General features: G+C 38.5%; 2 protein-coding genes across 2 annotated transcripts; one reads left to right on the top strand and one right to left on the bottom strand.

Annotated features, from left to right (window-relative positions):
- The first annotated feature begins 868 nt into the window (after positions 1-868).
- Positions 869-4,461, top strand: LOC131010164 (protein disulfide isomerase-like 5-2). The gene is made up of 5 exons (XM_057937584.1): positions 869-1,261; positions 2,246-2,349; positions 2,480-2,850; positions 3,302-3,609; positions 3,855-4,461. The coding sequence occupies exons 1-5, from the start codon at positions 1,019-1,021 to the stop codon at positions 4,167-4,169; spliced, it is 1,341 nt and encodes a 446-aa protein (XP_057793567.1). The 5' UTR covers positions 869-1,018; the 3' UTR covers positions 4,170-4,461.
- Positions 4,462-4,871: 410 nt separating this feature from the next.
- On the bottom strand, positions 4,872-8,388 carry LOC131010165 (receptor homology region, transmembrane domain- and RING domain-containing protein 2-like). Its single transcript, XM_057937585.1, has 4 exons — positions 7,878-8,388; positions 7,129-7,359; positions 5,822-6,226; positions 4,872-5,735 (listed from the first exon to the last, which is right to left on the bottom strand). The coding sequence occupies exons 1-4, from the start codon at positions 8,008-8,010 to the stop codon at positions 5,122-5,124; spliced, it is 1,383 nt and encodes a 460-aa protein (XP_057793568.1). The 5' UTR covers positions 8,011-8,388; the 3' UTR covers positions 4,872-5,121.
- Between the last annotated feature and the right edge of the window lie 6,744 nt (positions 8,389-15,132).

Below are 15,132 nucleotides of genomic sequence, written 5' to 3'. Positions count from 1 at the left end.
GTCAATCGATTCCACGCTTGATTAACATTCCATCCCCGAGGTTTATCAGATAATCCAGAAACAGGGAAACCAAAAACAACTTTCATTCTAGCCAAACTAATTTTATACTCTCGATCATACATCCTAGCTTTAATCCATTTCATATCGCCACTCATATCCACAGTAGTCATGAACTCATAATATAGAGGATCATACCCAGAAAATTCAATATCTTTAGCGTACTCTTTCATCCCTAGATTCTTCAAATACAAACCAACTTGCCGCCTAAGATTCAAATCAGTAATCAACTCCCAATCCAAGTAATGCGGACAAATAATGTAGTTCAAGTTAAATTTCTTAAATATTTCTCCTTCTAATTCGGTTTGCAAGCCAAAGGGACATTCGTACCTTTCGCTCAAAGTTGGCTCCTCCTCGTCTCTACGGATGTTGGCGTTCTTGGTTCGAACCATTGTGTCGTTGAAGGTGACCGGAGAGGATGGTGGTATGGAAGGACTGAAGTGGTGGTGAATTTTTTGGCTGGAAGAGGTTTGGGAGCGGCGCAAAGTTGGCTGGGAGAGGTTTGGGAGCTGCGCGCGGAGATGATGTAAATTAGGGCACTAGCGCCCGCTGAGCATTTATATATATCACTTATTCCCTGCGCTCGCTGGAACCCAGCGGTCGCTGGGTTTCCAGCGGTACTGGGACTCCGCGAGCGTTGGGCTCATGGAATCCAATTCCAAAATTATCCCGTAAAGTCTTCGAAAATCAGTGAAAATTGGGGTGAAATCCAACACGAATTTTTTGAAAGTCGTCTGGAATCTATGTGAATTCCATGAAATTTAAATTCCATAGACTTTTTAAAGTTTGTGGAAATCCACAACGAATACACCCCCTAACTTATGAAAACTGAAAAGTAAAAAACAAAATATTATATCATACTTTTCTTCGGCAGTAAAAAATTCAGAGACCAAAATCTGTAGTAAATCCCTACAAAAACCAAAACCAAAACTATCACCATTTCCAATCATCAAAATCTTCAATGGCATCTTCTCCTCTAACGATCTACTGCTGTCTCGCAAAATTTTATCTCCAACTACTATCGTTGCTTTCCGTAGTTCTACTTTCTACGGCGATCGGCGCATCGGTAAATCAGTTCAAGTTGGACGGCAAAGTGTTGGAGCTCGACGACTCCAATTTCGATGCTGCAATTTCGAATTTCGATTACGTTTTCGTCGATTTTTACGCCCCTTGGTGCGGCCACTGCAAGCGTCTCGCGCCTGAGGTTTAACTGATTCCTTTTCAGCCTCTCTCTCTCAATTGTGGATCGTATCGTATGTGATTTGTTTTGGTCTTCAGTCTTCATCCTTGAAAAATACTTCTATTGAAGAAGATTCCCTTTGAGCTGCTAGTTTCGATTTTGTTGTTGTAGCTCACGTTGTGAAGTCTATATATTATCGAGTTGACGAAATTAGTCAAATTTATTTGCTTTGAAAGAGCCTTTTACTGTGATTTTCCTGATTATGTTTTGTTATGTTCAAAAGCATGAAAAGAAAATTGTGCTGTGGCCATAAATTTATATATTTTCAGTTTTGATAATGTAAGCATATATTGCTTTACATGTTTGTCAATATCTAGCATGAGCTATGGCTGCTTTATTATTCCACGAGAACTTTGGTTTCAATTTGGTGTAATTAAGGATTTATTCAGTATTCTTGAGTGTCCTCGAAATTATGAGTAACTCAATAGTCTATACAGCTGATTTTGTCATGTCGGTTTTGATCCTTGATTGGTGGTGCAATATTGCTCTTGGATATGATTTGATAGGTATTGGGGAACAAGTTAGAATCCAAATATTAAGCTGTAGTATGTGGCTATAAGCTGGTTGAGTGAGTTACGAATGATGAAACTTTAACCTCTGAATCTGCAGAGCTGTAGATTAGACTTATGGATAGAAATATTTTCCTGGTGTGAGTTGAACTATTGATGTCATTGGCAGGACTAGGGGTTGTTCCTTAGTGAAATATGTATAGTGTGATTTTCTTGTCAGCTAGAACTTCTATAGCATCTTGACTAGTTTTGTTTCACCCCAGAGACCATCAAGTTGGAGTGAAAAGGCTTTGCAGCTTAAAGGGAGCAACTTACTTCCAATATATCCTGTTTATAAGTGAATATTGGTTTATTCCTACAGTATCAATAATCTATTGTAGATGTAGCCCCAATATCCTGTTTATAAATTGGACTGAAAAATGTGAATGTTACGTTGCAGTTAGATAAAGCGGCCCCTGTTCTAGCTGGATTGAAGCCTCCTGTAGTTGTAGCAAAGGTAGATGCTGACAAGTACAGAAAGCTTGGATCTAAGCATGACATTGAGTATGTTGTCTCATTCTCCTGGAATAGTAGTCTTTTGGGCTGTCTGGTCCCGCTTTCGTTGTTTCTTGTAGATGAGATGTATATGATCTGCATGGTCAGTAACCAGTAAACTTTCTTCTTATTAATGCAGTGGATACCCAACTCTAAAGGTATTCATACATGGAGTTCCTACAGAATATTTTGGGCCACGGAAAGCAGATTTACTTGTTCAATATTTGACAAAATTTGTTGCTCCTGATGTTGCTTTTCTTAATTCCGACTCTGCTATTAGAGACTTTATAAAGGCAGCGGGCACAAATTTTCCTATATTTATAGGCTTTGGCCTGAATGAGACCTCAATATCAGAAATAGCTGTCAAGTATAAGAAGAAAGCCTGGTTTTCTGTGGCCAAAGACTTCTCAGAGGATATCATGTCCTTATACGACTTTGATAAGGAGCCTGCTTTGGTTGCGATTCATCCAGCCTACAACGAGCAGAGCATTTTCTATGGGCCATTTGAAGGTTAGCTTGTTACTGATTGTCAATCATCTTTTTTGCAATACCCCTGTTGTTAACTTGCATGCACACATAGCACATCGACAAATATTTTGTGTGTGAGTGATTTCAAAAGTAACTAGTGGAGCAGAGCTTACCACTTATGATTATCCAAAGTTCCAGGTTCAGTTATGTGTCAAACTATAGTTGGAATTTGTTTTACATGAATATTTCTCAGTGCTGATATTTATTTACTTGATTTTAATCATCAAAGTGTTGAGCTCTTGATTAAATCTGATTTTGAACCCACTTTGGATGTTAAAAGTAGCGCAAACATATGGGGTGTGCGACAAGATATTGGCGTAGACATTTACATATTCCTCGAGAAGCTTTCCATCGATCAAAACCGTTAAAATGGTTAACGTTTTCTCTTTTTAAATCTTATGTATATTTTCTATTTTATTGCCCTGAATTGCAGAAAATTTTGTTGAAGATTACGTAAAACAGAGTATGCTTCCTTTGATATTACCATTAAATCAAGATTCATTGAAGTCGCTCAGAGATGATGAAAGGAAAGTTGTTGTGACAATCTTGGAAGATGAAGTAGATGAGAAGTCCAAGGAAGTAATAAAAGTTTTAAAGGCCGCTGCTTCTGCTAATCGTGATTTAGTGTTTGGTTATGTTGGGCTGAAGCAGTGGGAAGATTTCGTTGAATCGTTTGGAGTCTACAAGAAAACCCCACTTCCTAAGATGGTTGTCTGGGATGGCGATGAGGAGTATTATACTGTAAGTGATAGTTTTATTTTCTCAAAAGCTTCTCGACTACTGTTATTATCTCACGTTTAATTTAAAGGGGCTCACTTAAGTCTTTCAAGTTGAATCTTTGGGATTTAGTGTAGCATTCAGTTCCATTGTTCTATCATCTAGGCTTTGCTATGGGTTAAGTTCTAAAGATTCTTCCTAATTTTTCTCTAAGTATTGGAACTTGTTTATTTCAAATGATCTCCAACGTGCATCTTTCGGTTGGACAGGTCATTGGTTCAGAAAGCATGGATGAAACCAATATGGGCAACCAAGTCTCGAAATTCCTTGAAGGCTATAGAGAAGGAAATGTCGTACAAAAAAGCATCAACGGTCCATCCTTGGCGGGATTCATAAAATCACAGATTGGAGTCAGACTGTTCCTCATGCTATTGTTCGTGGTGTTGGTAGTGGTGCTGATCGTGATGATGGCCAAAGAAGAGCCTCTTACCGTTGGCACCAGAGACCACGCTACTGATGGAAGGAGCTCCGCATCCCAGCCAGAAACCAGAGAATCGCGTCGGGATGCTGTCAAGGAGGACTGATTTTGTGCTTTGCTGACTACAGATTCTATGGAAAACTCAGTATGAAAATTCGAATTAGACACGGATAAAAGGTTGGATAATCTTCGAAACTTATGCAGTGATTTGGGGGAATGGTGATCATCAATTTGGATTGTCGAATTTGGGCAGGTATGTCACGTTAGTCTCATTGTTGTTTCGTAAATTAAAAACTAAGTTATATGAGAACACTTTTTTTGTATAGAATGGTTGCGGTGTATTACTATGAGAGATCTTTGCTATTATATTCACTTCGTAATCTTGATTTTCCAGACTACATTTCGAATCTTGAGTTTCGTTCTAGTGTTTTTTCCCCCCCTTATTGATGATCAAATAGTTTTAAAGATAGCATATGAATAGATTCTAACCAGAAACTTTTATAGCTTTATGAATTAACCACTCTACTTTTAGACCAACACGCATTTTATTCTAATTTTGATACTCTCTCCGCCCGACTCCATTAGGCTCACTTCTTTTGGACACAGAGATTAAGAAAATTTACTTTTTAGTAGAAAAGTGGTATTGTCCACACCAATTAAGTACAAGTTTTTTACCCAAAAAGAAAAATGAGTCTATTGAAGTAGGACGGAGGGAGTATAACACAACGTGTTACACGTACAATATCACGTGTCTGCAAGTCAAATAAAATACGAGAACGAAAGAGGAAATCAGATGTGAGAGTACGAGTTGAACGAGAGAATCCCTAACTCACAAAGTGGAACAAACCTCAATATATACAACCAACAGCAAAACCCACAAATAAAGAAAAAAAAATCAAAATAATTGAAAAAGGCACAGGCTTTTACAAAATGAAGAAGCACCAAAAACCTTAGCAAATTATATAGCAAAATTTATCAAATATAATTTCAAACTTGTGGCAATTTACAAGTTTAGCATGAAGATCTGAGCACGCCAATCCAGCAAGTCACTAGCTTCACTAACAATCAGGCAGCGACTGAGCCGAGGCGAACGGCGAAAAGCTCGTGGCTGACTCGCTATAATGCAACGGTCTCGGCTCGGTTGTGGCCGACTCGCTGTAATGCAAAGGGTTAGCTTGACGGCTCGAAGATCCGAGGTAGCTCGAGGAGCCGATGGCCGGACTCGGGATATAAGGGGACATATATCTGGAGTTGAGAGACGACAAGGAAGGGTAACCTAACGAGTGGGGTGAGACTAAATAAGCTCCGAGGGATCGTTGGGACGACATATTTCGAAGGTCGACCGAGCTCCGGCTAGCACTCAGATGATGGGATTGGTGATGGGAGAGAAGCGAATTCGGGTTATAAGGGGTCGAGGAGACGGACTGAGGCTGTGAGAACGGCGGCGTTCGGGAAGATGACGGACCTATTTGAATGGCCGATGATGACGCTAGCGATGACCTAAAAGACGACAAGAGTGAAGAGGAAGCAAGGGAACCTGGAGTGGACGAAAGCAGTGGCGTGGATTCAGTCGCTGGTGGTTCGCCGTTGCTGGTCCTGGCGTCACGCTTGCATACCGGGCAGAATGTTCTCCACGAAGTCAGCCACGCATCGACACACATGGCGTGGAACTCTGAGATATGAAATGTAATTCAACAAATATAGTGCAATTTATACATGGAATGATTGCTATAAAGCCTCAAGAGGGAAAACGCTTACTATGTCGACACGGCAGTATCCGTAGCTTCTCGCCCATGCTGTAATCTTCGAGACATATGGCGCACGTCGCGGAAGTGCAGTTGTCCTCGAGAACAGCTGTAAACACTAGGGACGGCATGGCCTTCACCAAACGGCTGCTCATCCCGTGGAATTCTCTTACGCGTGGAGCTTGAGGCCATTCTCTTCTAATCCGATGCCTTCGGACAAAGAAGCACGTAGCCAACACCGCGGACATGGCGAGCAAAGAAATGAAAGAGATAGCCATTATAGACCATGCCGAGTTTTCAAAGCTCGGTACTATCCACACCTCCGTATCACTAGCATTGGCATATTTCATAAGTGTCTGGGCACAGACTTTGGTAACGAACACAGCGTGAATCTTTATACCAGCAGAATTTCCAGCCACTGCATTTGGATACGTTGAAAACTAATGCTTTTAGTACATATTCAAATTGAAGAGACAGCAATTAAACACTATGGAAAAGCATAGCTACTCACATGGCTAAGTCACTTAAGGAAGATACTAATATTTCAAGATGTTTACCTCTTCGTATCCTCAACAATCAGGAAGCAAGTATATTATATTTGATCATATAGAGAGACCATTACCATTTCAAAGTTGAAAATAGGGCAAATATGGAGGGACCAAAACGAGGAGATGTTACCTTAGGAGGCCTTTACTTCGATAGACTGACTGCCAACATATATATGATTACGTATTTGAGCAATTACATGATCAAAGAAGCTTAAAATTGTTCAATCCGTCAAATTATGAAGTGGACTAACCTATTTTATTTTTATCCGTCTAAGCTATCACTCAAAGTAAACACCCCCTTAAGGGATTCAGAAATGCTTAGATGATTGTTATAGCATTATGCTCGACCCCTACAGGTAAAAGTGATGGAGACCCGAAGATACAAGACCAGAAAAAGTAGAGTATGTAATTCACAAATGAAGGTCATTCTTGATGAATAGCTTAAAATATTTGTAGCAATTTCATGCTACAATGGCCCTTACGGTAGGGAAAGCTTATAATGAATAGTGAATACCTCCTTAATCAATTTTAAATAAGTTCAAGTCCACCAAAAGCCATTCACTAAGGTAAGGAAACCTACTAGAAACCCCGACTTTCAAAACCTAACTTGCACACTAGAGATTACACTCGGCTATGTAGAAATACCAAATTTTGAGAACTAACATTTAAATAAGTTTGCATGTGAATTAGGAGAAAAAGAGGATTTCCTCACGAAGGACGAAGCATTGTCTAAGAAATCGGAAGTACGAAGCTGTGGTGGGAGAATACATACTTGCAACCAAATCACCATCTTCGTTATCATAGACAATGGCAGCTGTAAACCCTGCAGCTTGTGCTCTTCTCACTTTTTCATCAAAGCTACATCCTCCACGGACTATCAACACAAACGGAGACTTGGTGCTATTCACTACTGGAACGACTTTATTAGTCAGTGGTGAGCATGCATCCAAAGGCTCGGCTACATACAGCGTCCCACATATCCCGGATCCTTTAACAGACGGAGCTGAAATCACGAGAAACTACATCAGTGAGAGGCCATTAATACATGTAAGAAAGAAGCCAACAGTACTACGGCCAATCACAGATTTACATAAACAAGCCAACAACCAATAATTAGTTAAGAAAATATTTCAAATAATAAACTGACTCAATCAAACTCTACTGATAATTCCATAGCTCTCTAGTTAGATTCATAAATATCTGTTTTATTATATGTCGGTGTCAAGAAAAGATCCAATCTTTCTACCCAAAAATTACTTGAGAAAAAGTTTCAAATACTGCAGAAGCTAAATCATTCAAGCATTTCATCAAACAGTAAACAAACACAAAAGTAATCAGAAGCGTATACGAAAATCAAGCAGACAGATAATGAATTGCTACAATCAAATTGAAAAATAAAAATAAAAATAAAAATAAAACCCATTATAACGATTCAATCAAACAGAAAAGCAAATCTCATCACCCCAATTCAAACACACAGGCACGCACAAAACACCAAAGAAACACCGAAACTAAACTCACCAAAATTAGCTTCAATGTCTTCGAACGACAAAGTAACATTGTTGCCTATCAAAACCACATTGCCGTAAGCCGCGAAAGAGCCCATTAAACAAAAAAAGCAGCAGATTAATACCCAGAAATCCGACATCTTCATCAACCCTAAAAATCCTAACTTTATCCGATATTACAGAAAGCCCGTAAAACCCTCTTCTTCTCTTTCTTCTTCTTGCTCAATAATCTAAAAAGGGGGTTTCAAACTATGGGGAAATCAAGACATCAGCTTCCATGCTGCAGTTTCTAGGGCTTTTGGGATTAATCGTGTTAAAATTGAGGTAAAATTTCTCTCAGAGACAGAATTTTATATACTACCAATCAAAGCTCGATTTGCTATTTATGGGGATTTTGTCTTTTTTGTGGGTGTGCTGTAGTGATAATCTTCGCGTGAATATCCTCTCGGAAATAATTAGAAAAAGGAAAATTTAGTTTAAACAGTTTATATAAATTTTGTGGTTTTTGTAAATTGGTCCTCCAAAAAATAACTAATTTATCAAATGTTTTGAACACTTCTCGAAAACATTGGTCGTGAAGCGGGGACAGAAAATAAACTATTTTATTTTATTTTAGTACAAACTAGAACATATCAATTAACGATTTTTTTTTTTTCTAAAAAAATGACAATTTTTTTAGTACAAGTTCAAGACAGATGACTTAGCTCATATTTGCAATAGCACCAATAGATGGGATTACATCTAATTCTATTTGAATATAATCGAATACATATTCCACTAATTCCAATTGTCTCCGTACTCTCTCATCCCAATTCAATAGGTCACTTTTCAAAATAAAAAATTAATATATAACAAATAATTTTATATAACTTTTTATTTACACCATATGTTATTATGGACCACAAATTATTATCTCTCTTCTCATTTGAAAAATAATATCTCCATTTCTCTCTCCTTCCTTTTTTGACAAATATATCCTTTAAAAAAATTACTTTTTTCCCTTTTATTATAAATTAATATTTATTTTTTAACATCTATATCCAAACCTTGTGACCAAGTATATATTAATCTGAAAGCCGATATTCTATGCACAACAATTTATTAAATATAATACTCCTTCTGTCCCACTATAAGTGGCTCAAAATTTTTGAACACGAGAATTAAGGAGAAGGTGTAAATTAGTTAGAAATTATAGTGCCTATACTTTTTTAAGAGTTAAAATTTTTCATTTATGGAAACAGACCACTTATAGTGGGACGGTCCAAAATAGAATACATGTCACTTTTAGTGGAACAGATGGAGTATTATTTAATAAGGAAAAAAAATGAGGCAATTAAACAAAATTAGTTCACAAGATCGATGCAGGAGTGAACACTTTTTCTCGTAAGAGCTTAACTTTTCTTTTTGTCACAGATTTAACAATATTTAAATAATTTTTAGGTAAGCATCTAATCATTATATTATTTAGGGTTAAATAGCATATACAACCTCAAGGTTGTCCCGTATTTTTCAATTTCATCCCTCACGAATCGTAAGTGGCATGACAGACCTTATTGTATTTTTTTTTTAATTTTTCGTCCACGTTTGCAATGTCCGTTAACCGTCCGTCCAGTAATTATTATTATTGTTTTAATTTCAAACGGGCTCCATTAACTGTTTAAACCCCGGGAGAAGCAAGACACCTTCAATGCAGAACACCACACCAAAAAGAACCGTTCGACTTCTCATCTTCACCACTTCTTTGCGTTTGAATCTAGTCGGAGTTTGGCGATTTTTTACATGCAATGGCCGGCGAAGATAAAGGAAAACAAAGGTAAGTTAAAAAGTTTCTTTTCCATGTTTATGTCGAATGTACAGTTTTTATGTGTTTTCGTTGATCATTATGAACAACTCGATATTGAATGGTACAATGCTTATGATTTTTTCTTGTTTTTTATTGTAACAGTATGATTGATGCAAATGAATTTAATTTTCATTTTGGTGTGAATTGGGAGAAGAATGATAAATGGCTATTCGAAACTTATGATTTGGAGAAGGTAGTTGCTTGTTTAGAGGAAATATTATTTTCTCGTATCCATAATCAGTTTAGTGAACTAGGGTTTCCAAATCCCAATGGCAAATACATTTGGGATCCTGATAGGGAAGTTGAAGAGGGTTTTTTTTTTTTTTTAAGATGACGTTTATTGTAAGAGAGTGATTCAATATCTAGATGCCCTTGGTTTTAAGGAAATAGATATGTTCGTTGATGATGAAGAAACACCCTTACCTACATGTTTTACTAGGGCTCAATTGCCAACAGAGAATGAAACCGAAATGGGGAATGGCAGAGAAGTCATTGCTTTAACAGAGGCAAGGGATGTTGAGAGGGCTGATGGTGGAGCTGAGGTCGATGGTACTGTGAGGGATGAGGGTGTTGGGGTAGAGGGTTCTAAGAGGCCTGAGGGAGTTGTGGCAGAGGGAACTGAGAGGGATGAGGGAGTTAGGGCTTAAGAGAGATGATGGATTTGGGGCAGAGGGTATTGAGAGTAATGAGGGAGAGAACATGGACATTGGGGTAGATATTAGAGGGAAAGATGAAGATGAACTAGCTGGGGCAGAGGGTATTGACATAGGGTATGTAAATCCCATTGGATATGTAAGTGTGGAAGATGAACGAAGTGAGATGGTGATGAAGATGAAGCTTATATAGAAGTTCATCCTGAAGACGAAACAATCGAGTAACTTGAAGAGAATTTTAGGAATGAAGGCAATGGTGATGGAACTTTCAATTTAGGGCAGTCATTTGCAAATGTGATTGAAGCAAGACAAGCCCTAAATGACTATGGCGTGAAGTATGAGTATAAATTGAAGTTTGAGAAGAATGAGACATCAAGACTTAGAGTTATTTGCTTGAATGCTGAGAATTGCCCATTCAAGATGCTAGTTTCTAAGGATGGTGAGAATGGCAGACTAACTATCAAGACTTTGTTCTTGGAGCATAACTGTTTTAGACAAAGAAAGAGAAATAAGAAAAAAGCACAAGAGCATGGAGCCAAATTCGATTCAATGGAGCTAGAAGGAACTGAAGTTAGATTACCAACTCAATTGCCATTCAAAGCTCCAGGTTTGAAGTGGAAAGACAAAAGATCTGTGACCAGGGGCGGAGCCAGGATTTTTTTTTGGGGGGGGGGGCTGAACTGTTACGGGGGTTCGGGGGCGGTAGTCCCCGGAAATTTTTTTTGGGGGCATTCAATACATTTTAGACATTTTTTACTAAAATACAAATATAATCATAATAATAACAACATTTTTATAGATAATATAGTTCAAAACATTTACTAATTTTTTTTTTTGGAGCATTCAATACATTTTAGACATTTTTTACTAAAATACAAATATAATAATAATAATAACAACATTTTCAGTTATAATATAGTTCAAAACATTTACTAAAAATTTTTTGGGGGGCATTCAATACATTTTAGACATTTTTTACTAAAATACAAATATAATAATAATAATAATAACAACATTTTCATAGATAATATAGTTCAAAACATTTACTAAAAAATTTTTTGGGGGCATTCAATACATTTAGACATTTTTTACTAAAATACAAATATAATAATAATAATAACAACATTTTCATAGATAATATAGTTCAACATTTACTAAAAAAATTTTGGGGGCATTCAATACATTTTAGACATTTTTTTACTAAAATACAAATATAATAATAATAATAACAACATTTTTAGACATATTATTAAAAAAAAAATATATTCAAAATTTGGGTGGGGGGGCTCTAGCCCCCCCTAGCCCCCCTGGCTCCGCCCCTGTCTGTGACCACACAACACCTCATTGATGAATGAATATAAAAAAGGACAAGAAGTGGAGGGGGAAAGAGTGCAACTCAATTATCACAAATTGCATCCACAACTACACAGGGCTATGAGGTGTTTTTATGATACAAGATTGTAATTGAATTGGGTTTTTTTGTGAATCAATATTTTGAAACAGTCATACCAGACCATGCCTTGTTATGGCTTTCTTTTGAACTTGAAATATTGTTTTTTTTTGTGTTATTTAGGAACCTGAACTTGAATCCAGGTCTTGTTGTCATTTAATTTTGTTTATGAAGAATGAACATGTTAGTTTTGCATTTCATTTTACATTATTGTATTGCATTTCAGTTTAACAATCCTATTTTGCACTTGAATGATGATCAAAGCAAATCCTTTTATTGCATTCAAAGTGTGGGCTACAAGAAGATCATCTAACACTAAAAGAAAATAAATACAGGAAGATCAACCAAGATATAATTGCAACAACATATGTCACTCTAATCTTTTTTCTTCATTTCTTGTTTTCTTCTTTCAGTTTTTGGATGATATTCCATAGCTTTTCGAGTTCATCCTCCAATTCACATGTTAAAGTTTTCTTTGCTTGGTTCAACTCATTCACCAACTTCTTCTTCTCCTTCCTCAATTCTATGATAACATCTTTACCTTGAACACAATGCTTCATCATGCCATTCGAAATACCCGCAATTCTTAGTCTGAAAATGGAGCATTAACAACAAAATTACACAAGCATTTATCGTCGGTCCAAGATGTCAAAATTACAAGTACTTGAATACCTTCCAGTTTTGACAGCCATAGAACCTTCGACCGGGATTATCGTCGGTCCAAGATGTCATTCTAGGGGCTTTCAACCTCCTACCTTCAAATACGCATGAACAATACCTTGATTTTTCATAGTTTATATCCATCTTCGAGCTCCTATTCCTACTTGCCGAACTGCCCCGCGAATTGCAAGACATATTGGAACTCATCTTATGCGTTGACTAAAGGGAGAGAAACCTCAAGCTCAATCGTGCAAATTTCGTGTAATTCTTCGTCTAATTCTTTGAAAATTGAAGAATGTGAAAAACTAGGGTTCGTGTATACAAGATTGAGGATTGGGGATGACATATCCCGCTATTAAGGGTTTCAACGGTAAGTGGGGCCCGTTTTCGAGTAAAAATTAAAAATATATATAAATAAATACTGGACGGACGGTTATCGAACGTCGCAAACCTGGACGGAATTTTTAAAAAAAATACAATAAGGTCTGCCATGCCACTTACTATTCGTGAGGGATGAAATTAAAAAATACGGGACTACCTTGAGGTTGTTTTTGCTATTTAACTCTATTATTTAAGAGCTTCTTTGTTAGAGAGGATTAGTGTATGCCTACAAGTCACTGACAATCTTATACTTTATCTGTCTCATTAATAATGTCTCAATTCATAAGAAAATAAATTAGGCTCCTAATTATACTAAAAGGAACATATGGATTCCTCCCACTTTTTGATTAAAGCAATTTTTGTTTTCTCTCTCAATATTAAACAAGTGAGATGTCACTACTTTATGCCATAAACAATCATTCCTTAGGCCATCCACACTGGGGGCGTGGACGCCGACTCGAGCTTGGCGCCCCACACCCTCCCCCCCAATGTCACACCCCCGATGTCCGCACCCATACCTTCCCTCCGCACCTGGCGCAATCCCCCTTTTGATTGGGCGTGTGATATACATGGTCCAATCACAAAAATTTCAGCCTTTTAATTAAAATAAATTAATAAAAAATAAATAATTAATTAAAATTTGAATTTTTGCAACGGCTTTGCGGGCAGAATCTGGTATAGAGCCAATCCAAACGGCTCTTTGTGGTTTTTTTCTTCTTCTTTTCTTTATCTATTATTTTGTTTCTATAAATTGTTTCCTTTTTCTATTCACTTTCACACACTAATTAAGAAACGCAATGATCTCCCATAGATTGTAGGTTTTTTTATATATATTTTTTAATTTGAAGCAATTTAGGACTTTATTTTTATTGTAATGCAATTTTAATTTTCAATCAACGTAGTGTTTTTTAACGGCGATTTTATTAAGAAAAAGAAAAAAAGAAAAAAACCTAAAACAACCCTTGAAAGCACAAGAAAAGCAGACTAAGGGCCGAGCCTCATTAAAACCTTTCCACGGAAAACCCAATGGGAAAAACCGTGAAAAGGAAAAAGGGTACCCGTCTACAGGAAAAAACGAAAAAGGAGAGAGCGGAAGGGAAAGTTTTCGGAACTCCGGCCTAACCATCGTCCCCAAACAATCCCGGCTCTCCCCCCAACAAAAGAAACAGAAACAAGGGCAAAAAGGCCGGTGAGACGCCGTCGCCAAAATGCCCAAAACCGGAAACCAAATGACACGGCCGGTTAGATGCCGTCGCCGTAGTCACAAACACAAGCTAAAGAAAGAGAGCTACACGGCCGGTGAGACGCCGTCGCCCATAGCTCCCAACAAGAAAGAAAAAGTCCACCAACAGGGGATCACACGGCCGGTTATACGCCGTCGCCGATAGATCCCATCGAGCGGACCCAAAAGTCTGAAAGTTTTGGCCGGTGAGATGCCGTCGCCAAAAACTAACAAACTAAGAGAAACCAAACCAGAAAAAAGGAACCGAGCTCGCCAAAGCAGAGCTCACTAAAAAGGGCAGCGGCACAGGCGCAGCTCAGCCCGTCCACCGAACGCCACCCCTGTAGAACCATCTCCAAGCCACCATTGCAATCCAATACGAAACAAGCGAGCCAAGTGCTCGACGAAGGACACTCCAATCGAACCAAACGGATAAAGAGCAGTGACAAACATGGATTTCATACCTCAATATTACACGAATTGTTGTCATTTTTCCCCATGAATTGATTGCATATATGTGTTTGTATCCCAATTTTGAGTATTTATGAAGTTTTGATTGCTTGGTATAGTTTTTGAGTATTTTCAGGGCAAATCAAGAGTTGATTGGAGAATTGTGAGAGCATAGGATTGAAGTACGTCTCGAGAGGAATCCATGAGCGTGAACGGCGCCCGAATCGGAGCTCGGACGAGGGAGAACGGGGCCGACAAAGTCAGCCGCGCACAGAGGCCGCGGCCGCGGTCACGCGTCGCGGGGAAGGTATCGCCCGCGGTCACCACCCGCGGCCGCGGGGTGGGACCGCGGGCTAAGTGCTCAAGTCCAGGGGTGTACCGCGGTCACCACCCGCGGCCGCGGTCTGGGACCGCGGGTCCCCCCACGGTCACCACCCGCGGCCGCGGGGCGGGACCGCGGGTTCCCTGAGTTTTGCCCACGTTTGAGCACCACGGGCGCGGGCCATGACCGCGGGAAAAGAGCGGAGTCGCGTTTTTCAGCCCTTAAACCCCATTTTCCCCCTTTTTCTCTCATTCTTCTTCTTCTCCATCACTCATCTTCCCCAACAC

The sequence above is a fragment of the Salvia miltiorrhiza genome, chromosome 2, assembly GCF_028751815.1.
Source record: "Salvia miltiorrhiza cultivar Shanhuang (shh) chromosome 2, IMPLAD_Smil_shh, whole genome shotgun sequence".
NCBI classification, from domain to species: Eukaryota; Viridiplantae; Streptophyta; class Magnoliopsida; order Lamiales; family Lamiaceae; genus Salvia; species Salvia miltiorrhiza.
The sequence above is the reverse complement of the archived record's forward strand: the minus strand, read 5'-3'. Positions and strand labels throughout refer to the sequence as shown.

Coding starts and splice junctions, on each gene's coding strand:
- LOC131010164 (XM_057937584.1), top strand. CDS start 1,019: ATGGCATCTTCTCCTCTAACGATCTACTGCTGTCTCGCAAAATTTTAT. Junction 1,262..2,245: donor GCAAGCGTCTCGCGCCTGAG/GTTTAACTGATT, acceptor GTTACGTTGCAG/TTAGATAAAGCGGCCCCTGT. Junction 2,350..2,479: donor GGATCTAAGCATGACATTGA/GTATGTTGTCTC, acceptor TTATTAATGCAG/TGGATACCCAACTCTAAAGG.
- LOC131010165 (XM_057937585.1), bottom strand. CDS start 8,010: ATGAAGATGTCGGATTTCTGGGTATTAATCTGCTGCTTTTTTTGTTTA. Junction 7,360..7,877: donor AGACATTGAAGCTAATTTTG/GTGAGTTTAGTT, acceptor TCGTGATTTCAG/CTCCGTCTGTTAAAGGATCC. Junction 5,736..5,821: donor GATACTGCCGTGTCGACATA/GTAAGCGTTTTC, acceptor TTCATATCTCAG/AGTTCCACGCCATGTGTGTC.